Source organism: Rhea pennata, chromosome 1 (genome assembly GCF_028389875.1).
Source record: "Rhea pennata isolate bPtePen1 chromosome 1, bPtePen1.pri, whole genome shotgun sequence".
Lineage (NCBI taxonomy): Eukaryota > Metazoa > Chordata > Aves > Rheiformes > Rheidae > Rhea > Rhea pennata.
The window spans coordinates 118,978,044-119,003,841 of NC_084663.1; the positions used below are offsets into that span (position 1 = coordinate 118,978,044).

General features: G+C 34.3%; 1 protein-coding gene across 8 annotated transcripts in view; it reads left to right on the top strand.

Annotated features, from left to right (window-relative positions):
* The window catches only part of TTC3 (tetratricopeptide repeat domain 3), a 62,233-nt gene that overhangs the window by 19,943 nt on the left and 16,492 nt on the right, over nucleotides 1–25,798 (top strand). For 6 of the 8 annotated variants that reach the window (XM_062598829.1, XM_062598853.1, XM_062598846.1 and 3 more), the window contains exons 16-32: nucleotides 3,769–3,829; nucleotides 7,634–7,700; nucleotides 11,135–11,272; nucleotides 11,899–11,979; nucleotides 12,401–12,513; nucleotides 14,272–14,398; nucleotides 15,982–16,104; nucleotides 16,277–16,378; nucleotides 17,080–17,172; nucleotides 17,909–17,973; nucleotides 19,056–19,192; nucleotides 20,105–20,419; nucleotides 21,190–21,453; nucleotides 21,915–21,961; nucleotides 23,564–23,620; nucleotides 25,149–25,225; nucleotides 25,570–25,722. In XM_062598829.1, the coding sequence (XP_062454813.1) occupies nucleotides 3,769–3,829; nucleotides 7,634–7,700; nucleotides 11,135–11,272; nucleotides 11,899–11,979; nucleotides 12,401–12,513; nucleotides 14,272–14,398; nucleotides 15,982–16,104; nucleotides 16,277–16,378; nucleotides 17,080–17,172; nucleotides 17,909–17,973; nucleotides 19,056–19,192; nucleotides 20,105–20,419; nucleotides 21,190–21,453; nucleotides 21,915–21,961; nucleotides 23,564–23,620; nucleotides 25,149–25,225; nucleotides 25,570–25,722 (2,020 nt within the window). The remainder of the gene's footprint in view (nucleotides 1–3,768; nucleotides 3,830–7,633; nucleotides 7,701–11,134; nucleotides 11,273–11,898; nucleotides 11,980–12,400; nucleotides 12,514–14,271; nucleotides 14,399–15,981; nucleotides 16,105–16,276; nucleotides 16,379–17,079; nucleotides 17,173–17,908; nucleotides 17,974–19,055; nucleotides 19,193–20,104; nucleotides 20,420–21,189; nucleotides 21,454–21,914; nucleotides 21,962–23,563; nucleotides 23,621–25,148; nucleotides 25,226–25,569; nucleotides 25,723–25,798) is intronic. The other 2 variants (XM_062598870.1, XM_062598861.1) reach the window with 2 other exon arrangements.

Here is a 25,798-nt window from a genome sequence, read left to right on the forward strand (position 1 = left end):
ACCTCCCATCCCTCCAAACTCCTGCAGTGCCAAAGATACCTTTCTGTGATGAAAGTATTCATTTTAAGCTTTAGTGGTTGTCATTTTCAAAATGAAATCTTTTCCTGAATTTTTCACCTGGTAAACATACTACAACCGAAAAAGCATAAGAGATTTTTCTTGATATTCAGAAATTGTTCTTATTTATGATATTTACATGGAACGTCTATGGTTTATATTCCCTCCTGGATCTGAACCAGCTGTGTTCTTGTGCTGTAGTCTGAAGAGGTGACCTCCAAGGCCTTCTAGTGCTGCCTACGCAAAAGTTAATCTGAAGTCCTTGAACCCCCCACTACTGTGCTTTGGACTTAACATACTTAAGTATTTAGCTGCACTGGTGCCAAAATGCAGAGCACCTCAGAATTTAATTTTAAGAAGCCTATGAAGGTTTATTGCAATGTTATACATGAACGTGCAGTGGAAGAAGTGATCTTACTCTTAGAGGCTTTGGACATGTAAACAGTTTGAAGAATTGAGAGGTGGTTGTGACATGTAAAATACAGAAAGGTTGCAAAAGAAACAAGTTGAGACAAAATTGTTGAAAAGATGTGACATGATAGCATTATAAAAAAAGAAGAAATTGAAAAGTGTTGAAAAAGCTTAATGCAGAATGTGTAAATCAGGGAAGGGATCTGGAAAGAGGAAGTCAGGCTTAGGAAGAAAAAACATATTTTGAGGAAATAGATGGTGTGGAGGGGCAAAATATGAGATGCACAGTTGTCAGGAATTTGAAGTAGCTGGAGCAAGTGAGAACTAAATGAATCCAGATATTTTCTAGAGTGAGAAGGATAACTAATTTTTTTGAGTGCTTAGGAGGGAGATGAGTAACGAGAGTTGGGAGAGAAATGAACGCACTTCCAGGCTGATGAGATAAAGAGACATGGAATGCTTTCTTGAACTTGAAATCATTAAAAAACATGAGTACTTACTGGTTCTGTGGGGTCCTCTCTCTGCCCCCCCCCCCCCCCGTGGTTCCTTCCTCTTCCCCCCCCCCCCATACTCATTATGTCAGTGCTGAAGTGGAGGAGAATACTTGTCTTTGATTTGAAAGGAGGAGCTATGCTCTGAATGACTAGCTGATACAAGTTTAGCATGGGTGGGGAAGAACAGTTTTCTCTCTTTGTTCACTTGTGAGCTTGTAACTTGCAGGAGATTTAATGTAAAGTAACTTTATGCCACCGTATCTTGTCTTACAGTTACTGTTCTTTTTCATTTCAGTTGTAGTTTGCATGTACTATTTTTCTGAGCATGTTTATATTTCTGTTAAATATCTTTGTTTGCTCCTAATGGGAATTTCTAGCAATACTACTTCTAGTATTTTAAAATGTTTGTGGGGTAAGTGAATTATGTTTGCTATTGAATTAATATATTCTCTTATAAGTATTTTAACTATGATTCAGAAGGATTTGCTTGTTACCTTTATTTTAAAGAAGGTATTACTTCCAGATTTAAAAAAAAAGAAAAAGAAAAAAAAGCTTGAATTGGCTGTTTTGTGGTAGTAATAGTTTCTGTTCATTTAAGTTATTTTTGTTGAATGTCTTTTAATATGAAATTCATTCAGTGAAAAAATAGTGCTGATTAATTCTTTCTTTTGGTGGAGAGAGGAAAGGCTTGTATTGATTTGAATCAATGTTTGAAAAGCCTTTTAATTCAAGGCTATTAGGAATGTAGAGGATATAATACAAAAAATCATTTTTTTCTTTATCTTCATTAAGATTGCTTTGAATGGTGTACCAGAACCTGAGGGGAAAGAAACCTAATTAATAAAAGAAAAGGGAATAGACTCTCTAGCTCTTTATGGCAAAATATTGATGTGTTTGAAAGATCTGACTTTCAAACAGATTCTTATTTTATTGCATTTAAGTTTCTTTTATGAGGAACTTGTGGTGATGGTTAGTGTTGCTTCAGAATTTTTACTATATATGAACTGCTTCAGCAGTTCAACAATTTAGACTAGTGTTTGAGTATCACTTTCAATAAATAGCTCACAAAACAATTTTGAGCATATTTAGTCTTTATGCACTTGAATTTTGTTTTGATTATGTCACAGTATCTTTTAAAGAAAAAAAAATTGTGATGTAAGTGCATATGATTTACCTTGAGACTTGAGACATCCTACTGACTTGAGTGGCACTACTCAAGTGGATACAATTATATTTTTATACCGTTAAAGTCTTTTGAGATTTTGTATACAACCTTATAAAAATAAAATACTTTCCCAGGTATCATGAGTGAACATTTTAAACATAGTTACTGAAACTTTACGTATAAATTTGTAACTTTTGTTTTTTAATTAAATTTCGTGGAAGATTAGATTAAGCTTAAGTGAACTGTTAAATACTGCTGATTTATTAAGTTGTTATACTTTATTATTGGGTTCCAATATTTGAATAACCTAAACTCGAGTGCTGGAATGGGTATGGTCTCTGTGATGGTGTCCAGTGCCAAGAAGTCACTGCTATCTCCTAAACTGGTTCTAAAAGATTATAGCTGGAGATTATCTCTCTGCTTAGGTGAGGTAGCTGAGGCAGAAGAGATTGATTTACAAGTAGGTTTAACTAGCCAAAAATCTTCCCTCCCCCATATGTTAGGAGAATACGCAAGGAAATCTTGCAGCCTGTAATCCTCAGCAGTTTTGTAACTAAACATTTTCAGCTTCTGCCTTACCAGTCAAGAAATACGATTTTTTTCCCTTGGTTGTGTAGCTATGTGGTTACTAGAAGTGGATATTGTCAACGATGCTGTTTAGTCTTTAACATCTTGTAAAGGTCTGATTTGAAATTCGTGAAAATTAGGAACTTTGACTTCATCATGAGTGCACATATACCCATTCAGATGCCTAACCTTATGTTTTAGTTACACAGAAAACAGTTGAGAGATTGTTTTGTTGTTAATGGTGGATCTTTCTTGTTTTGACCAATAACAAAATAGTTGTTAAAACATGTTTTCTTGTTCTTCATTGCTAATGTGTTTACTCAGTTTTCAGAGTCCTGTAACTCATCAACTACAATACTAGATACCTGAAAAACTAAAACATATTAGTAGAGTTTGTTAAGTCTTTGACATTAGCTTTCAGAATTAGAGGTGAATTGATATCGAATGATAGATTCTTGTCTTTGTGGCCCAATACTTCCACTTTATTGAACATTTGTGTTTTATAATCAGGAACATTTATCTTGACCTAACCCATACGTTGGCAATTTTAAGATTAGTATGGGTTGAACTTGACTCCTTTAGCAATGTATTTTTGAAGCAGCAAGCTCTTTAGAGTTTATTTATTCAAAGTTGGTTGTAAAGGCTTAACGTTCATATTGATTAGGTATTCCCTTTAAAAATATCTGGATACCAACTAATAGTTTAAAATATCAACTATAGTTTCTAACACATTCTGATTTGTTCTGCTTGTCCATTTAAAGTGCTGTTACAATATTGTAAAGTCAGATCGTATCATTATAGAATTTCTTTCCTTTTTTTTTTTTTTTCTTTTAGGTATATCCCCCTTGATAGGATTTCATTAAATAGTATCAAATTCACAAAGTAACATTCATAAGAAGGTGGCTTTTTGAAAAACTTCAAGTTGTTTTAGTTTTGGGTATTGTAAATATTTAGGGTATATTATTTATAAAATAAAATGTGGATTTTGAGTTCATGTCTCTTCTTTCCTTTTTTTTTCTTTTTTTGGTAATAGTCATTTCGTTTGATTTTTTTTTTTTTTTTTTCCTATTACAGATCTGAGTCACCAAAACAAAGGAAAGTTAAAGAACAAAACCAGTGACTCTGAAAAGACGAGGTAAGACATTTGTTTTATTATTTTGAGTTGCTTTATGTAGCACTTAGTGCTACTGCAGCTTTGTCTTCTAGTATTTATACAATTGAGTGGATGACAGTTATCACTGAAACAATGAAATAAGTGCATTCATATTCAAAGTGCTTCATCTATTTGCTCTTTATTAGTTATTTTTTAAAGAGGTTAGGAGGTTCTTTATAGTTAAGGGCTAATTTCACCTCTTAAATCTGGTGTAGAAGTCCATTATATTGAGTTAGGTGGATCTACTCCTAAAGCAGTAATGTTTATTTTTAAATGAAAGATGATGATTTCAGTAGAGTCAAAGAAAAGAAGATAAGCTATAGAAGAATAAAGCCCAGACTAATTTTTTCTAAATATCAAATATTATTTGTCATTAGAAATGTTTTAATATTTATTATATGTGGTTATTAGTAGTAATTTGTTATTTGTTATTCTGTAATATTTAATTTTAAGATTTAATCTTAACACTTAAGTTGTAGTTTTCCCCTGTTTGGGAGCCTCGTTAAGTGTTACACAGCAGCGGCTCCTAGCAGTCCATGTGATGACATTCTACTGAGTTGCAAGATGAGTGCCTAAATATTAGCATTTATGACAAAACTAGTGGTGTTTGCCTGTGTGTGGACATTTATCTGAGCAGTTGGTGGGTATTTATGGCTGCTGCCAGCTGCACTTTTTGAACTTTGCTAACAAAAACCTAACCCATCTGAGGCCTGTGCTTTCCAGCTCAAAATTCTGGAGCAAGGAAAGTTAATGAGTACAGGTGGAAACAGCACAGAGTTGTGATCTTGTGGGATGGTATCAGTAGCAGCAAAGGGAGGTTGTAGCAGTAGGGTCCCAGTATGGAAGGGAAGGTGTTTAGGTAGGTGATGCAGCATGAGGATGTTTTGGGGGATGGGAGAATCAGTGCTCTATTTTCTAACTTTAAGAGGTGAGGAATGTAGGAGATCCTGGTATGGAAGCCTGTTCTTTCTCTTGCCTGTAGGCCTGGCAAAACCAGGCACAAAATGAGAAACTAATTTCACCGCCATGGTGGCGTTTCATCTTCTCCGCTTCCATTGTTGGTGGGATCTGAGCAGTTAATTTTTGGATTAGGTGATCTCATTACTAAATGTGCTTTCTTTAAGTTTTTTATTTTTTGTTTTGTTTTAGTAGTCTCTCTAACATTTCTAAGATGACCAGCACTTCTATAAATATGCACAGAAAGTTTTTTTTTCTTAAAATCTATATACAAATAATAAGAGTTTGCTACTTTTTAAAATTCGATTCCTCATTTTGTGAACTATCGAAAGTGGAAAAGTAGTAGCAGTATTAATAGTGAATATCAATTGATAGACACATCGTATTTTTCCAAGATATCTCCCAGACTACCTAAAAACCTTAAGGTACAAGACAGGAAAGAGAATATGAACAAATAAAGATTTCTGGTATGTGTCTGGTATGCAATGTGCATTAAGCAAGTTCTTCTGGGAATGCTTCTCAGGGTTTAGCCAAATGCATTATTGAAATGCGCCTATATTACTGCGGATCTTAAGTTGGAATAGTAATGCTAGTGAGAAGATGGACCTCTCTGCAAATGCCACCAAGGCTATGGTGCCTGTATACTGAAGTTTTTTTTTTTCCTGCTAGGATGACAAGCTACATAATCAAAGTTGGAAATTCAGATTCCCTTTGGAAGAGAAGAGGCTCTGTAGGAAAAGTAGATAGTAGAATTTAGTCTTTGTTAAGCAGTTTACATTAGTAATAACTTAATGATTTTCACCTCTGTAATACAGGAACTATTCTTTTTCTTCAACCTAGTAGTTCTTTCTGACAGTAGCCAGTAACAAATAGCAAGAGTATGAGAATAGGACGAGTGTATCTTATTTTTTACTGTAGGCTCTATTTCCACTGAAGTTGTTAAAGCAGTTGGAAGAATTGTTGGCAGGATGCAAGAGTTATTCTTGTGGATGAAGCAACCTTTTTTAAATTGTGAAAGAGGAAGTCGGGGAAATTGGTCTGAATGAAGTGTAACTGAAAATTGATAAGCACTTTTTATTTAAAATCTAACATACTCTAGTATACATTCACATTGTTTATATTCTCCTCAGGATATTGTTCATGTTAAAATAGCTGATTAAATTGAATATAGTTGGTTAGATTTCATAATACTCAATTTTCATGAAGAGACTGAATTATTATTTAAAAACTAAATGTTTTCCAAAGGTCAATTGAATTTTAGTAAACAAAAGCATACTATTAATAATACCTCTTTAAAAAAATGTTACCCAAAAGCAATCTGCACTATTATAGCCATAACAGTAAATGTGAAAACTTTGCAACAAAAAATAATGTGAACCTTGTTCTAATTGTTAGATTGAGACTTACACCACAGCATAATTCTAGCTCTATCTTATGTTCAAGGCCTCTCTGTACTTGTTCTACTCCATATACCAAACAAAATGTTTTTAAATTTTGATACTTTACTAAAAATAAAAAAAAAGGAGTTTGAACCGTGTTGGTCTCGAATTAATACTGAAAATGAGCTTTTAGTTAAAGTCCTTTAGTTCTTTTGTGGGACTTAAGTTTTGACTTGTACACATGTGTACATTTCCTGGTTTGGGCCAATATTAAATTAGTTAAGATAAAAAGTACTGTGAATTTTAACTAAAAATGCATATTCCCATCAGTCATAAAATTTTTTTAAAAGTTTAATGCAAGAAGAATTTCATGTGATACTAGGGCCAGCGTGATCTGAACAAGGTTGAGGAAGGTGCTACATTTGTATATGATAGCCTTTGCCAAAGAATTTCTGATCTGTTAAATAGCAGTATATAGTTCTTCCTTCCTTAACTGGCTTTTTTTGTAAGGAACTGAGGCAAATGATGATATATTGCTTAAGGCCATGCAGAGGTGGAAGCTTCCAGTGTTTTAATCAGGATTGTGGAATTAGACCAATTAAGCTCTGACTATACTTTGTTACTTGTATGCTTTTTCAGTTAGTGTTTTTCAGTTGTGTTTAGGATGATTAAAAACAAATGTGGGACAGAGCAAAATAAGCTGTTCACACTGAAATAGGGAAGCTGATGCAAGTTTCTATTAAGTGAGATTTTTTAAAAAAGTGTAGATTTCTTGCGTAGAAGAGGCTAAGCCTATAGGAAGCCTGGGAGCTGAACCCAATTGTCTCCAGTCCTAATTTGTACATGACCACAAAAACTAGCCTTTTTAAATATTTATTTATTGCAGTTTAGTTCTTTTTTGTTTTTTCATAATCTTTTCTGAATGCTACTGTAGCTAGGAAATGAAACTTTGTCACAAGAGAGGTTATTAGTGTCAATTAACTGGGTTGCCACAGCTTTGTTTCTCCTTTCACTTTCGTTGGTGAGAAAGAATCGTTAGAATTCAGTATATGAACAAATCCTTTTCAAAGCAGCTGAAAACTGCCATCTTGCACTGCTGCCATTGGTATAGGGAAGTCTGTACACCAAAGTTCTCTAGTCAGCCATCACACTCCTCAGTAAGAGCGAATCAGCTCAGAATGAGGTGCAGAGGGTAGACAAAGATAGAGAGGACCTCAATTCCCCTGAAGCTGTAGTGATTCCCAGGCCAAAAGGTTGAACCGTTTCATAATTCTTGAAGGTTTTACAATGGTGGTTATCGCTATGGTGAAAAGATGCTACCTTGATAGTTTTTAGCATACAGGTGAATTTTGTGTGATGATAAGCACAGATATTTCTCTATTTCTTGAAAATTAGATTACGTATAAAGTACATCTACAAGTTTATGATACCATTGTCCTTTTATTTGTAGAGATCACCTTGATTTGAAGATAGAGTCTAAAACCATCCACGATAAACTCTTTTGTACTATGCAACAGGTAACTGTGGGAATTGGTTAGTGTAAGACCTTAGCTTGGGCCTTAATCTCATCCTTATCTTGAACAATAGCACTAAAACCTACCACTTCATATTTGTCCTGGTTTTTGTCAGGAAACAAAGCTTATGTGATTCCATTGTCTCCTTGCTTGTAGTTCTCTTTGCGTTTCTTCTTTTCCTCTTTCCCTCTCTCTCACTCTCTCTGCCCCTTCCTCCAAAAAAAAAAAAAGAAAATCTAAATTTGACAGAAAGGATAGCGATTTCAATGATGGTGTGTGCCGAAAAGCTTTGTGAAATTAAAGATCTGCCTAGGGGAAAGAAAATCTATTGTAGTGATCATGGAGAAATAGAGCAAGATCACTTTTATTGGACTTCAGGAAGTCTATGAGATTTCATTAATTTTCTCCAGAATTACTTCTTAATGCATATATAATTACAACCTCACTAATTATATATTGAATCTATGTGCTTTATATTGAGGTGATTAGGATTTTATGCATCTGCTTGTTTAATAACCATAAACTATGTGTTAACACTGCATAGCTAACTCAGGCCATTAGTTGATCTCAGATCAAACTGTTTTCCATTCAAAAAAAAAAATTGTTCCTATGCAGAGGTGGTTTAGTTGCAGAAATTGTTACATAGACATTAAGTTTATTTTGAATGAAATATGAATGAAAATGCATATGTATGAACACAAGCGAAAATGACAGCGATACTAAAAAGGGAGGTAAGTGTCAGTTGCCACAGGGTATTGTGTGTGTGGTTTCATTCAAATGAAGAGGCGAGAAAAACTGACTTAAAGATGTCAAGAATGTGGAGAGCAAAACTGAAGCCACGAAATACTCAGAAAAGGAAAACTAGAACAGAGAAATTAAGGAATTTAGTCAAAGACTTATCAGTAGCAAGATAAAGTAAAGAGGAAAAAGATCCAAAACAGCACCCACTGCTAACGGTGTGTGGGGCAAGTCCAAAATTCATTTATCATTGCCAGTCAAAATAGACCCCAGAGATGCTGTGAACTCAATAGCCAGCATCCTGTGTCACACCAAAGTCATCCTGTCTAGACCACTTGAACATTTATTTTTGTATGTAAGCAAATGTGTGAATATGGATAAGTAAAATCAACTTAGCAGTTTTGTACAATGAAGTCACCTTCCTTTTCCCTAAGAACTCTTACTGAATTTTGTTTCACTGATTTCCTATGTAGTCACAGAATAACATTTAGTTAGAGGTGTGAATGAGTAATGTAGCTCTCTTGTATCCCAATTTGTAAGACAAAACTATAAAAGATGATTGGGAATCATTCAGGGATGTATAGTTCCCTTTCCAGAGTTTCCTCTAAACGTGTCTTCCTTTGATCCATATGTTTGGAAATAATCACAGAACATTTTGTTGAATGGCTGCTTAGAACCCAATAAAATGGGCAAGTTGAAAATTCTCCATCTTAATTCTCATCAGCAACAATTAATGAGTATCCTGAAGCTCTGGAATGAATTCATAAGGCTGTATGTAATTTAAAAAGTTCTTTGCACTTTTTTAATTTGGAGAAGCAGATACCAGAATTTACTATTCTTTTTTTTATTACCTCATAAGACAAAACCAGATTCAAGAGAAGACGTGTATTCTGCCTTCACTCAAACTTCTTGCTTCCTAGGAATCCTTATAAAAATAAGATTAATGCAGCAGTAATGTCAAAAGTAGTATTTTTAGTCAGCTGAATCAGCTGTATTAGCACATTATCTTATTGTTCTCCTGTTCTATAACTTTGTGCTCTGACAGTGTTACCTTATATTACTAGTTTTGTTCTGAAAAATCAAAAAGTAAGTCTTAATTATTGTGTCATAAATTTATTTCTGCATTTTGGTCTTTTCTGTACCTACTTGTAGTTTCTGTTGTCCTTGCCACTTCTGTTAATAAGCATAACTTTGATAGGATCATAGATGTCGTCTTCTGTAATGCTTTGTCCTCTATGACCAGACCACAGCATGAAAACAAAATATGATTCATAAATGCTCAAGAAAGTACAGAAAGAAACTGAAAATACAAAAATAGCTAGAGTGTAGTAAAGTAATTCTGACTAGGTTATAGTGATGACTGGGTTAGGGTAAGTTAAGCTGTTGTAGGTATGCCATTAAATGCAATATCTTTTATATAGCTGTGGCACAAAAATTCTGTTTTACACAGTGGCATCCATGTTACTTTGCATACTAATTTTATTCTGTTGCTAGTTGAATGTTGGGACGCTCAAAAATGTATTATCTGTGTAAAGGCCTTGACTACAGTATACGTCATAGCATTTTGCATTAGAGTTTTTTCCATTTTAAAAACTTAAAATACTGATTCTGTTAAAATAGAACATTTATGTGATTTGACACTAAAAGGGCATCTGTTGCTATTTTCTAGTGTTCTAGACATGCATTAAATTTAGTATATCGAAATCCTAATTCAGCTCATAGGAATACAGTTAAGTACAACATTAGAAAAATCAGACAATTGAAAAGTTCATATGTCCCATTCTTCTAGAAACTTCCCGCTTACTTTCTTCCTTACCCACAATCCTGTCTTTAGAATCCCAGTGAAAAAATAAGCTCAGATGTTAAGGTATTAAAATTTAAAGAAGGGTGGTGGTGGCACAGGTTGACATTTTGTTCTTGTTTGGTTTTGCTTCTGACTGCAGAAATAAATGATGGGGGAGCCTCTTAAACAGCTTAAGTGCTTCTACCCTAGCACAATGATCTGCTTCCCAAAACCAACTTTATTTTAGTGTTTTAACAAATCAAGGGAAAAAAGTTTTTAATTCGGAAACTGCCTGCCTGGAACTACCCTCACCGGTGGAACGTTCTGCTAATTTCAAGAAACACCTGTAGTGAAAGGATGACAGCTTAATGAATTCTGATACATTTGAGCATTAATTATAAATGTAGATGGAGAGAAAGTGTAGACAGGACGAAATAACTTTCAGATTTTAAAAAAAATTTTACACAAGTTGGCATGTAGAAAGTGACAAAAACTAAGTTTTTTTTTTGTTTGTTTGTTTTAAGATAGGAGAGGTAATATGATGATGTTTGGACTAAACTTATGAGACTTGCTTGAAAAGAAGGAGGTGGAGATTTAGAACAAAAACTAGATTTTAAGAGATTGACTGCAGTAAGTCTGTGGAAAATATAAACTGTTAGAATGTGAATCTGACATTTTTTAAGAAGTGTTTATCTGACTTGCTGCTTTAAGAAAAGATTGGGGTCTCAAGAGGTCTGCTTACAGTGACTGTTGCTATTCAACCATACTTAGAAAAGTGGGATTATAATAAAACTGTAGAAAATAGAGAATTTTGACAGTTGTTTAATGGATAAATGTTTAAGTAAACAACTTCTTTCATTTGAAAGAGAAAGGAGTGCTTGCTTTTTAGACTTAACCACTTTCTTAAATATTTTAGGTAGATTTAACTATGTTGCCAGAAAAGTTGAAATCTCTTGTTCGTGATGGTTATACAGCCTTGATGGACCAGAAGTGTCGCAGCGCTGAACAGGCCTTTTCACAATTGTTGAGCATTCTAAATCCTTCAGAATTAAAGGTAAATTAAGGAGAATAAGCTATTTATTAGGGGCAATTGAGCTTTAGGCTTTCAGTACTGTGTTTCAGTCTTTCCCTTCCCCTGAATAGTCTTGACTCCTTGATAGAAAACACTGAATTTTTGTGTGCCTACATCTAGGCCACTAATTTGTTTGTTATTGTAGATTTCCTACAAATACTGTATTGTAGTTTTAGCTCTGTCTGACTATGTATATGTGCATATCTGCATGAGGGTGCTTTTTTTTTTAAGTAGAATCTGCTCACTTCTGAACATAAACTTGAGAAATGGAGTATTTTAGTCTAGCAGAGATGCACTATGTTATGAAGTCAACATACTAAGGCCCAATAAAAGCATTTCTAAAAGCAGAAATTTCAGAATGTGTTACTTTGAAATATATGGGGTGGCCAAAGGACCATAAGGCCATCAGAAAAGATCAGATTTGTTAACCTTCACTTTTTGTGCAAGTTGTAACACTGATCTGTTTAGAGGCTTTGATAAATAGGGTGATATAATACTTTCTTATCTCTATTGTAGTGAAGATCTTCAATTCATGCTAGATAGTAATGTTCTAGTTACTGGCATAGTGTTTCTGTGCATGCCATGCTATAATATGACTCTGTTTGCAGCAACTGAATCTTCGTGTTATTAATTATGTTGTAATCATCTATGGACATGCTACTGCTCTTCTTGGAATAGGACAGCCTGAGGTATGGCATTAAACAACTGTATTATCTTTATTCAAAATTTTATGTTTTTATTCAAAAAAAAAGTGCTTTTGGTTGTGGAAAACACTAGCACTGAATACTTTTTTTTTCTCTGTATTGTTTAAAAATATTCAGTATATGACAACATGTTCAAAAATGTCCAGGCTTCTGTAGCGCAACAAGCTCAATCATTTCATTTCATTATTTTGGGGAACCTATGTTTACAGAATAAGTTTCCTTTAAAGAAAAGAGAACCATTGTATATGAACACATTATTTCTTAATTGCACTTTACTGTTCATAGGACTTTACTGTTCATAGAATAGGGCATACTGAATTTACTGATTTGCTGGAGGGAAAAAGAGAAGAAAAATGAAAATCTTCTGCATAAATGTCACATATTTTTCCTTAAAATTATTTTAAAGGAATTAACAAAGGCTGAAGACCAATTTAACAAAATAATAGAACAGTACCAGGAAGAAAGATTTGATTGTTTGGCATACTATGGAATTGGAAGAGTGTACCTCAGACAAAACAGGTTAGTATAATATAAAACTTCAATATTTGATGCAGAATTATATTCGAGAGGTCATGGGTATGTTTTTTAATTATTCTTTATTAAGCACCGAATTCATATATCAGACTGACTTGTTACAACTTTAAATTTGTTACTGTTAAGGAAGCCACTGAATCCAGCAAACTCTTAAGACACGGGGATTCCTCCTTCCTGGCTGCTGCAGTCTAGCTGGGTGTGCTCTAAGGCCCAGGAGCTCTCTCTGCCCCAGTCTGATTGATGTGGCTGTTGTTCCTGTTTTGTAATTTTGGCCAGTAGCAAGGCTGAGCACATGTCCCAGAGAGGGATGGCACATATGCGCATGCAGGACACTTCACGCAGCTGGCCACACAGACTACCACAGAGTGGCACTCACCTATAGCACTACCAGAATTAATGTCAAACATAAGTACACATAGCAGGGTCCTGTTCCTTCTCTCTGACTGATCAGGATTGAAGTTCACTATTGAAGATATGCATGCTCTCACTTTCCAGATTGACAAGCACATTCATGGATCCCTTGAATACCAGCACAGTCTGCCTAGTATCCATGCCTAGACGCTGGGCCTCTTTCCGAGCCACCAGCTCATACCTCAAGTCTTTCCAGGTTCAGGTCTCGTCCTGCTCACTGGCTGGTCCACTTTGAAGTTTGCTAGTGGATCACACACGCACACAGGATTAAATTTACTGGGGGAAAATAAACACTCCCAGGTTTTTCCAGTTGCTGCTATTTAAGCCTCTCACACTTGCACATAGCACCCTGGCCTCTCCAGCTGCTGACACATACTCACAGGGTCTGTGAATCATGATCTCTCTTTGAATTGCTGGCACGTAGACCTTTCAATACACAAATATATAAATGTACAATCCTTCCAGTTGTTGGCTCCTATAAGCTCTATGACCTGTGGTCCCTCCAGCTACTAACACTCAGGCATATAAGCCCTTTGGTTTGTAGTCCCTTCCCCTGTTGCTGGCCACCTGGATGTCTCTTGCATACCAGTTGTTAGTGCTTAGACCTACAGGCCCTGAGACCTGTGACCTTTTCTCCTGTCACTTGCACTTAGACCTTGCAGCATTTACACATGAGAATAGAGAGTGAGATTACACACGAAAAAATAAATTAAGCAAAGGATTTAAAAAGAAGATAGATCGTGGTGAACAGGTGTGGGGCTTAGTCAGACAAGCGTACTGACCACTAGCTTGCTTGAATGTCATCAGCCCCATTATCCCTGTCTCCTCTTTCTCCCTCACTTATTCCTCCCTGGTTCATCTTGCACCTTTCCTTTTTCCATCTTTGACCCTTCCCTTTGACCCATAATAAGTTTTACATAGTCCCCAAAGCCCTCTCAAATTTTCCATAATACTGATGGTAATTATGTTTCCCCCCTTCTTTTTGGTTACAAAGTTCAGATTGATCTTCTTCAAGGCTGCGCCTGGGTAGTTTTCTTAATGGCCCATCAATCAGTGGCTGAAAAGTTCTGATCTTCACTACTGTCTCCGTTTTTGCCTGCTGGTTAGATTTGTATGTCTGTGTTACATTTATCCCTTCCCTTATTATTTGTTGTTTTTACTATACTGAATAGTTCTTATCAAGATGACTTAATGAGCCAGATGCTCTTCCTTTCTATATACTCTTACAGCTTTTTTTCTTGGATCAGAAAATGAATCATGGAAGTATTACATGCCATGTAGAAGAGTTATTGATATATATTCTGAACATCTTGTATCTGTTTTAAACTTTAGATTTGCAGAAGCGCTGGATCAGTTTATAAAATCACAAACAATGGTTAATCATAAGATTGTACCTGGAGTATTAACGTGGCCCACAACATCTAAGGTCATTGAAGAGACACGAACAGAGAATTTACAGGTACATTAACAAATGCTGTTCCCTTAAACAGAGCCTTCCCGTGTGTGTTAAAAATTTAGTGTATTTTGCCAAGATCACTGCCAAGTGAATCCTTAGGTTCCCCCACCACACACACCCTTTACCAAGGCTAAAGAAGGTGAAAGAGGAGTAAAAGGGAGTTTTCAGTGTGGAACAGCTGCTACAAGTGGTGTTGCTCGCTGTCTAGAGTGTTCTTAATCCCAGCGCCTGGTCTTTGTGGGGATGGAGTGTGCGTGCATGTGTGTGCTGGGAAGCAACCCAGTTGCAACGCAAGGTGTCTGTGTAAGTGTTTACGTTTAGATATATTTATGTAATAACATAGTTCCAATCTGCTCTTACAAGTCACTCATTATGAGTTAATTTTTTAGTTGCGTGTCAATAAACTTCAAATAGATGTGAACACAATGTACAATATAACGGTAGAGAGATCTGAATAAAAATTGGAGTAAGTGAGAATGTGAAGTTGAAAATAACAATAGTGATGCTATAATTAAAACCAAACAGGGGAATTTAACTGTATAGTTTTGGGGAAATGCAGTGGGAGTTTTATGATAAAATTCCTCGTTTGACTTGAAAATTCTAACTTGTGGTTCTGACGTTACACGTTACTCTTTTTCACGCTGAACAGTTTTCTTTTCTCTTTGTTTTGTTTTGTTTTTTCTTTAATAGTGACTCAATTATAGTATGTTAAGCTGTGAAGAGTTTTCAGATAAACTCATGCCATAAAAGACAAGGCATATGAGCTGCTCTCTTCAGAGAGCTAGTCTGACACAGCAGAGCTTGCTACGTTGTTCAGTGTATGAACATGGCTATGTCTTTTGTCTGTTTTGTTGTGGAAGCAATAGTGCTGCTCTTCCATAATTGTGTGTCTACCCTAATAATTTCTGTTAGACCCCCAAGTTGACGCTGTATAGACACTGGCCTATATATGGATAGTTTGGGGCTGATGGAGAGTGGGGTGCAGCTATCTGCAATACTGTAATTTTGTCTAATTTATTCATCTGGGCTAAGTGTCAGTCCTGTGAGATTTGGGATGTCTTTACATAAAGCCATTCTGATGTCTTTACTTCATACTTTTTATTCTGGGAGAATTTACAAGCTCTAGTGCAGGGCTAGATCTGAACTGTCTTTGTGTATGTACTTGGTACAGTAACCCAGATGAGACACTCCTGAAATTCTGGAAAGTGTCAGGAATGAACAGAAACACTGTTCTAGTTGTGGTGTCCAAATGATCTGGCCCATCATTTTTGGTAATAGAGACCTTTCTCTATCATTATTTGCTTAGAGTTGTTAAGCATGTACAACTTTAGTCTGATAAAACTCCATGCGAGGAAGCTATACATACTTAGCTGGCAGTGGTTCAAACAGGTTTTTGAATATTTTGGCATAAAAAGGCAAGATTCTGTAACTTTCATTAGAAAAGAGTTGTTTTCTTGGTATTAGTTGTCTACTGGTGAAAAAACAATGTCTCTTTTACTCCAGAATTTCTTAAAAGCTTATAAGTAGGTGTTGGATCTTTTCTTGGTTTGTGTGTAATTTGTCTTGCATCATTTTGTATTTTGTAGTTAATATTGAAGAAGTGTCTTGAGGAATGCAAATTCCCTCCAAAACCAGATGCAGTTTGTCGTTACCAGCAATGCTATGGCCACTCCAAAATCCAAATATTTTTTACAGACCCAGACTTTAAGGTAAATTTTGGTTTGAAAGAGTTTGGGAAATAAAACTTCTTGTTTGCGTATTTTCTACCCTCTTTCATATTAGAGGGCTATTTGGAAAACACAGTTCTAACGTATCTTTTAAATTGTGTACTATTTTCTAATAGTATTTTCTAAATTCCTAATGCTAAATTCCTAATTTTAGGGCTTTATACGTATTGCTTGCTGTCAGCAGTGTAAAGTGGAGTTTCATATCAGCTGTTGGAAAAAATTGAAAACTACAAAATACAGTGATAGAAACGATAAGGTAAGATCTGTGTCACAGGAGAAGCATTTTATTCCTTCTTTTTCCAGTATGGTTTTATCATTCAGATGTTTGAGTTAAGAGCTGCAGCCTGATGTTCTACCCATACTGAAGTGATTACTATTTCTTTTTGGTGGGAGGAGAGGCAGGGAAGTAGAGAGTCTTGCAAACTTGTATTAATGTGCAAGTGTGGGTAACGCCTACAGCTTTCTACAGAAGAAAGGCCTCTCTGTGTGAAGGCTTACCACATTTAGCTGTTTTTTCTTGCATCTTTCATTTCCTCCCATATGGAAGTTTGATTCCTTCCACACTCTTGCTGTTGAAGCAACAGTTTGAAATTCAGTGCACCTAAAGAGTTTTGCAAAAGACAGTTTTGACAACCAGTATAGTATTAAGGGAAATCTAGGGGGATTATGAATTGATAAACTAATATTCCTAATGTTGACTCTTATACCTGAAGTTGGAGAGAGAGGGCTTTGCTATAGCTTTCAGAATAAGGTGTATATGCCACAGATACAGGACCTTTATGATTTGCAGTCCTTACTCTCTTTCCTAGGACTTGCTTTCCTCATCTAGTGAGATTTGAGGCTCATGCTAGCTCTAACTACCTTGATCACCTCAAATTAAGTAACTGTAATCTGTATAAGAACACAGAATTTGTATGAATTAAATGTCTTCTTTGTGTAACTCATTTTTTCCTACAGGATTTTCTTCAAGAGTTATGTTTCACTCCTGATTGTACAGGCCTTATTTCAAAAATAGTTATTTTCAATTCTTCTGGTCTGATAAAATGTGAAGTAAGTAAATATTAATAAGAAATATGAGTATCATCTTTAAAATATTTGCCTGGTAGAGTAGATGCATTCTAGTCTTGACTTTAACTATGAACTCATAAGTAATATGCTGTCTTCATTACAGAACCTGAATATTATTTAGAAACTTGAACTGTTCTTTAGCCTGGTGGAATAGGTGTTACCTCATGGTATTGCTAGGTCCTTTACAGTTAAATAGGAGAGCTCTCCTAGCTGGGAACTGCAGCTTTATTTTATATTTAGTATGCACAACATAGAAAGAACTTGGTTAGTTTAAATTCGATCTAATCACCTGTGCTAAATAAGTCTGCTAGGACAATGCTCTTACCCTCTGCAAAGTCACTTGGAAGATGGATTCTTCTTCCTTGAGCAGTGCTGGTCTGTGAGAGACAAAAAGCAATTACGAAGTTTGCTTCCTGCCTACCAGTAAAGCAAAAATGGCCTCCTGTTCTTCCTGACTTTTAGTATTCTCTTTCAACCTGCATTTTCTGGGGATAAAGATGTGTTGCTACAGTCCAAGTTGTGGTAGTGGAAGCTACTGTTAGGTAGACCTTCATAAGGCTTAATTAGCCTACAAGGCTGCATTATCTGTTTTGTACTATTATTTTTATTTTTTCATAAACATCAATTGAGTATGTCAATATTTCATTATATGAAAAATTAAAATTAAGCTTAAAATGTAATTTAAATTTAATCAATATGATGCTACTTATTTTGGCAGTTTGAACAGAAAATCTCAAGAACTAAGGAACCTCCAAGAGCCAGTATTAAACAGCAGTGTTCAAGGTATGGTTTCTACCATTTAAAATCAAGTTGAATCAAATTGAAAACAAAATTTTCACTAGGATTGGATTACATGCATTTTTAAGAATTTCTAAAATTCTACAGATATTTTGGAAAGCTATTGCTGCCCTTTGCCTCTGAGATAATGGTCTTGAATTAGTTGAAATAAAATAAATTTCTGTTAGCCTTTGAATATAAACTCCTGTAGTCATCTTTAAGGCCTTATACCTGAAAGCAACTTTCATTGTGGTATCTGTGGGCGGTGAAGTGACATGTTTGGCGAAACTGTGATTTGGAGGCTATATAGACTTCATCAGCTGTCTCTTTACTTCTGCTCTTGATCAATATCCTTCATTTGGTGCTAAGCTATTTAACTGGAACACTAGAAGAATGGCTGACTGTTACTCATCTTAATGGATTGGTCATCTTAATTAAACATGCAGTGAAAAATAGAGTGCATCTAGATTAGTAATATCACCTCTATGTTCAGTCTGAGGTTGCAAGGGTTATTCTTACAGGAATTGCTGCTTGGCGTAAATTCAACACCATTATTCCACAGCGTTTAATATCTAACAAACTTTATATGAATGCTTAGAAAGTGTAAATAAAAACCACTTGTAAAAATGCCGTGTAGTTTGACATAGCTGAGTTTGTACTTTTTGCTCAAGTAAGGTTAAAAGTAATGAGGTGCCATGCTGAGAGGATAAATTCATAAGAAAAAAAGTCAAATCCAAAATTAATATTTTGTATAAAATGTTAAGGTTAAGATTTTTTTTTTTTTTTAAAAAAAATACTTTTGACAGTGTTTCAGGCACTCAATCCTAAGTCAGGAATTATTAGTGGGAGTAAAAGTAATTGCAAGATTCTCCAGGATATTCTTACACCAGTATACTTGATTTTTATGAAATTGTAATGAAATTGTGGTCTCTTAATAACTTTAGAATGAAGACTAATTTTATTATGTTTTTGTAGTCAAATGGAAGATTATAGATATTGTAAGAAATGGAAAATAATTTATTATGCCAAAGTAGTTAAGCAAGTTATTTCAGCTGTCATTAGGCTCACTACTTAATTGCTTTTATCAGTCTTCGGAAGTTAAAAATGAAACAAGAAAAAAAATTACGAAGAAAATGTGCACGAGAAGATGCACTGAATTCTGCTAGAAAAAAAACAGAAGAAAACCAAATGGGAAATGAACCATCTCAATGCAGTGGTCACAGTGGTATGTGGAAATGTAGATTATTGTTAAAAGTTGTTATGAGGTAGTATAATTAATGTTCTGAATGTCCTAAATCAAATTATAACAGAATAATAAAGTGAGTGTAATTCCCCCTTAAAAAAAAAAGACTTTTAATATTTATATGTTTATTTTATACTTAAAAATAGAGCTGAAATAAAAGAAATGTTAATTTATAAATAACTAAGCTGTTAGTGTATGGCTGTTCAAGTTTCTTTAAAAAAATCTTACTCTTTTTCACTGATTCATGAATAAGCACTGAGAGACAGAGGCTCAAATTTTACTGTACCTATTGAAAAGTGTTTTTTAGAAAAAGCTTTGAATCCTAAAAGCTAGGATGCTGCTACAGAAAAAACTAAAAACTGAGGTCAGATAAAGAAAGAACAGTTTCCTAACTGGAGAAATTGCAGTAACTGTAAAAGCATGGGAAGTTGAGGGGAAAAAAAAAAAGATACCTCAACATGCAAACCCACTGTTGATTAATAGGCTAGGACAAAGGTTTGCTTCTGCATGTGTGCTTGGATATTCAGAAGCATGCCTGGGCACTGGGAAGTAATGCTTGGAGGAGTTCTGTCTCTGCAACCCACATACATAAATCTGTACAGACAATTGCTTGAAGCTACTATTACTTGCAGGTAATAACTTTCTAATATTGCATTGAGATAAGGAGCTAAGGGTTGTTTCATTGTATAAACCAAACATAAAATTGACAAAACACAACTTTAAAATGGTAAGAAGAGTTTCTGTAGAAAGTTGGTTACAATCTCTAACCAATTTTAAGTGTTGTGGTAAAGCCAATTTAAAAAATACAATTTAGTCTATATTATCTGTACTTTACCACTATTAAAGAATATAAACTGTAAAAAGGTAAGAAATCTTGTTTTTGTCCTATTGCAGGTCCTGTTCAGTGTGTGTATGCTGGTGATCGAATCCTGCAGTGTATTATTCAAAATGCTGAGCAAATAAAAACAGCTGTTCGTGATGTTTCAAAACTATTAAAGGAACTGCTTTCATGGTGTGTTATCAGTGAGGAGGATTACATGTCGTATTCCAAAATTACTAGCATATCACATGAAATAATGGAGCAGCTTATCAGTTACTTAATCCAGAAAAAAAACAAAGTAAAAACAAGAGTTTTTATTCATGTGATGAGTGAGCTGGAAGAAGTAGATCCCAAATTACACAAGTGGATGAAACATCTTAACAATTTGGGTAGGTTATATGTTTAAATAACAGTGGAAAAATGTAACATATCCTAATCACTTGGTTTACAAATGAAAAGATAACCTGCCTGCTCACCAGTCTTGCTTTCTTAGGTTTAGATCCTAAAACAAAGGGTTTTTTGGTTTGTTTTGTTTTTTTTTTAATTTGCTTGATCCTTAGTTATACTAAGAAAAGCATTATAATGTGGGCAGGGCTTTTCCAGTGTATAAAAAAAGAATCAAAAGAGTTTCTAAAACTTGAAAGTATGGAATAAGCTTAAATAAGAATAGGTGTAAATTATTTATTTCTGGAAAACTTCATACTTTTTTTGTCATGTAAATTTAGCTGTCTGTATAACTTGAAGTAATTAAACTTGATATTTTTGGTAGTGTTGGCTTGCTGTGCAGTTTCCTAATGAATTTATACCTGAATAAAGATGTAAACTTTGTTTACAAACAAAGGCAAAATAGGTATCAAAGATATCAAAAATCTGGATGAGATTGATTAAAAAAAAAAAAAAAAAAACAATTACTTCCATGTCCTTAAAGAATTCATGTATGTCTCTTTTATATTGATTGTTCAATAAAAGTAAACTTTATATAAACTTCTTGATAACTTCCGTTTGCATTTTGCGAGATAGGTTTTCCATATTGTATTTTAGCTCTCTTATATTTAGTATCTGGAACAAACTGTTTATCTTTGAAGAAGAATATCACACTTTTAGCCCTAAATGAGCTCTGAGGCCTGAATGAGATCTTGGCTTTTTTCTTCTTTTTTAGGCCTGAAAGCTACAAAGACTTTTCTCCTTCAGTATGGACATTTGTTAAAAGACCTTGACCTTTGTATTTTGTCCACGTTCTGGAATGAAAAATATGGTAATAAACTGGACTATGTGATGACTAGTTCTGAAGACAAAGAAATTCTTGATTATTTCCTACAAGCGCCTTTGGAGAAAGCCCGTTGTTTTATATGGCTTTTAGAAGATAGCAGAGAAAAGTATCCATTTCTTCATCAAGCTTTAGATGAATTCTTTGATAAAATGGGTAAATATGTAAAGCTCTTCATTTGTGTGAGCACTGTACTTTGCCTGTTGGTGTGCTTCACTTGATGTGCTCAATAAAATAATGAAACTCAGCCAATTACTAACCTCATTAATGCAATCTTCTGTGTCCTATGCTTAAAATGCAGCATAGTCTAAAAAGGCAAGCTGTCCTTTTAAAGGCTGCATTCTACTGTTTGTGTCCCATTTTCCAAGACTAGTGCACAAACTTTTACTCAGTCCAACTAAAATAAGTCTGGTCAAAATAACTACTTCTCTCTAAGTCTGTTGAAGAGTCTGCCTGCAGCTGTAGTCTTTGAGATGCTTTGGTGATGTTTGATGAAGGAGGACTATAATGATTATTACTATCATTTCATAGTTCAGTATTACAAATTAGATGAAAAAGTACTGTTTCTGTTTTAATCAGTTCTGTTTTAATAATTTTAATTGTTATTCTTTCAATAGATGACCCTACCATTATATTAAAGAAGCAGGAAAATGAAGATATGTCAGTAAGTTCACTAAATGTCTATTTTGATATAAGTTCAAAAACAAACAAGTATTTGCATTTCATGAAAATGTGCAAAAGTGAATGAGATTATTTTACATCATCTTCAGATGCAGTAGTGTTACAATTTATTCTCTTTGCCCTCCCTCCTGCCCATTTCTTCAAGCATTTGAAGACTGAATTCCTTTTTTCCTAAACTTTTCTCAGTAAAGTATTTGTTTAGGATTTTCTCTTTAGTGAAAATCCAAGCCAACAAGGTACGTTTTAGCTTGAGGATTTGAAGGAGGAAGATGAGAGGGAGCTGTAGTGAAAGTGGAGGGGAATGCAGTGATATGCTACACCTATGATTTCAGATGGGGCAAAAAAAGCAGTCTGGTGCATGAAGGGGGTAGCATTTACATACTGCTTGATAACAACAGTTGTCTTTAAAAGTAGCATTGGGAAATTAAAAAAAAAAAAAAAAAAAGTCCAACTTGCAAACCAACTTTTGCTAGTTGTCATACCTGCATATTTACTATAACAACTGGAACTGAAGCCTGATACTTGCTTGAATGTGCATAATTTGTAGTAATGCTAACCATACTGTATATTTTACAGTCCAAAGCAACATATGAGGAGCAAATGCAACTCAACTTTACTTTCAGATATTAAATTGTGGGATTAGGAGTTAGAAATTTGTTCTGCTAATAAGCCAAGTAAATTTGAAGGGATCAAGACAAGCCTTTTGCATTCTCACTGTAATTTTTGTAGATGCTTTTCAGATTAAAGCCATAGCTTAAAAACTACATCATTCTGAATCACTTCTCAGTATCTTGAGCCTTAATAGGGGTTTTTAACTGGCAGAAGTGTTTTATGTGTTTTCAGTTAATTATGTGTTTGGAGCACTCTCCTTTAAATTGCTCTAGTTTTCAGATTAACTGATCCATACAAAACCAAGATTTACTTCTGATATATAGAATAAATGTTTAGAGTTAATTAGTTAATAGGTGTCTCAAGAGGATGTGAAATCCTTTGCTCCTCTTGAGTTTCATGACTGTTAGAAATCCAAGAATGAAACTAAAGCCATCATAATAAAACTACTTCTAAAATAAACTCATGATTAATTATGCTTTTGGTAGGTTAACAGTTAACCTATATTCAGCCCTTTTAAAAGGGGAAGATGCATTTTTTTGTTCCTTCATTGCTTATCTTAGTAGAAATTTGAATAGTTACTTTGCTAGTTATTTTGCTAGTTATTTGCTTCTCATTTCTCACATGAAGCTGCACTATGTGGTGTTACAGCTGCCTAATTATGGATACAATTTTTGCTTCATGTAAAGAGTAAGCAGCAGAAGTATAATAGTGAATGAATATCTTGCTTTTAAATGTGCTGTGTATTTGAGGAAAAGAATGATGAAAAACAGAATGGATAAGGTTTTGCAAGCTCTGTTTCTGTTTGTGTATTTCAGCTGGGGGCAGGTGGGGGGAATGAGGGCTAATGCTGTAAGTCTTAGTTTTTTGAGAAGAGTGAGAATTTTTGAAATTTTTGAATTAACATACTGATTTTGGAAACATAATTTTATTCTGATGGAAAAACCTAGTAACCTTTTTTTTTTTTCTGTTTCAGACTAATGGTATCAAAGTTAAAAACAAAAACAGAAAGAAAAAATCAAAAGACTTACGGGTCAGTGATGTTTTAGCTGCTTACTATAAATAATTTATTTATTTACTGGAACTGTTAAGAGTTCTTATGCATAGGGGCTGTTTTCCTAAATAACTTGTGGAGACTCAATCCTGAGATAGTTTTCTCTGAAGTAGAAAATACTGTAAAGATCCAATTAATACAATTTTAATTTTTTTTGTTACAATAAGAATTTGCCACTGTAAAAGAGATTTTACAATTTGAAATTTGAAATTAAAAGATCAGTTATTTATAAATAGTGCTAGCTTTGATCATGTACAATACCCTCAGTCTTTTCAACAAGAATGCCTTCATACTAAACTGCAGTTTTGCTCTTGATTTCCCGTATGGGGAAAAAAGCAAACCTTCTGTGAATATGGTAGAGCATGAGAGGAAGAATCTGAACTGCTGTAATTACCTGTACATTGCACTCTATAACTAATATTTTATGCTCCACTTCATTTTGCAATGACAAGTAACAAAGTAACAAATTTGGAAAAGGACTCTCTGCAAGTCATTTTGAGAAAGCAAAATGTGTCCTTACGCTTCTCATAAAATAGATTTGAAGTCGTATCTTCAGCTGTCTTTTCTGATATTTTTTAAGGGCATATCAGTGACTGAAGAAGCAAAGAATGTTCCATATAATAGTCAGAAAAGTATTATTTCAGTAAATGTTCAGTACTTTATAGATGTTGAAGGACTAATATCCTAGTTGGCATATATGCTGCCTTTTTGCTGTTTCTTTTGGTATTTTACTTTACTGAAAGCATCGATACATTCTTTCTGATTATTTTTCTCTATGTACCCAGCCTTTCTTTCTTTTGTTCTTTTTTTTTCTTTTTTAATTTTATTAGAATTTCAAAAGTTAAAATCTTTACTATTGTCATCAACTGAGTTTTTCTATTCCTTAGATCCATATATACAAGTCTGTGTTTTTCTAAAGTTACTAGATTAAAAGAAAAAAAATACTTATAATGATAAACATAAAAACAAGAGGACTAATATTAAAACCAGGTGGAACTAGGGGTAACTGAGAACTTACCTGTATTAAAAATACTAAGGCTTCATGGATCTCAAATGTAAAGGGCGGGATTCCTGGAAAGACGGTTGATAGGCAGCCCAATGGAAAGAAGTTAAACAGAAGTGTGAGCAAAAAATGAGGCTATACGGTTTTTTGTTGTTTGCTTGCGTTGGTGTTTTCTTATAATATGAACTTGGTGAAAGAATGGGCATATTTAGGATTTAGATGAAATCAGTAAAAAGAACAGGCTGGGCTGAATATCCTAATTTCTCCATCCAGATTAAGTTCAGAAGAAGAAACTAGTAATTTAATTATTAAAAACTTTCCAGAAGGGGTGCAGTATGGGTAATTATATTTACCCGATTGAGTTTTACAGTTCATTTTCTGGCATCTGAACACAATAAAGTTACAGAACAACATTCTGGGTAGATAAGCTACTCAAACTCTTTAGAGTGAATCAGTTTGTATGTGCTATTGTGAGCTTAAAAATAATAATCTTTTTTTAATTAGTCTGTTTTAGTATTGTCCAGTGGAGTTAGTACAGCACCACGAGATGAAGAAAAAATATTTATAGAAGAAAATGCTTTGTAAGTACCATCATGTAATTTTTCTTCATTGCCCAAACTCCAAAGTGCTTTGCAGGTAACAGATGATAGAAACTTCAAAACACCAAGTCTGGTGGGTTTTGATATGATCTTGGTAGAAGCTTCTATAGAAGTAAAATATTTTAGCAGTAAAATATTTTGGCGGTAATGTTTGTTCTTGTTGTTAGAAAATAATTTGATGTTAGGGTGTTTTTATAGGACTACGTAGTTACCATGAGCTGTTTTCAGTATATGTGGAAAAACATGATTACTTTTTGAGGGAAAAAAAATTACTGTTCATACACATTTTTTTTTTTTTTTTTTTTTTTTTTTTTTAACTGTTACAGAGATTTTATGAATCCTTATGAACCATTTGTAATCCCAGACTATCTTCGGAGTCAAATGGAGGAATTTGAAGCTCTCTGTGATGTTTCAAATAATAACTGTTATCAAAGTCTTTTGGATAATAACTTGAATCCAACCTGTGAGAGTTTATATGAGTATGTATATACTTCTGTGCTCAGCAGTTTTAAGGATTTAATTTTCTAGCTTATATGTATGTAAATTCTGTACCTT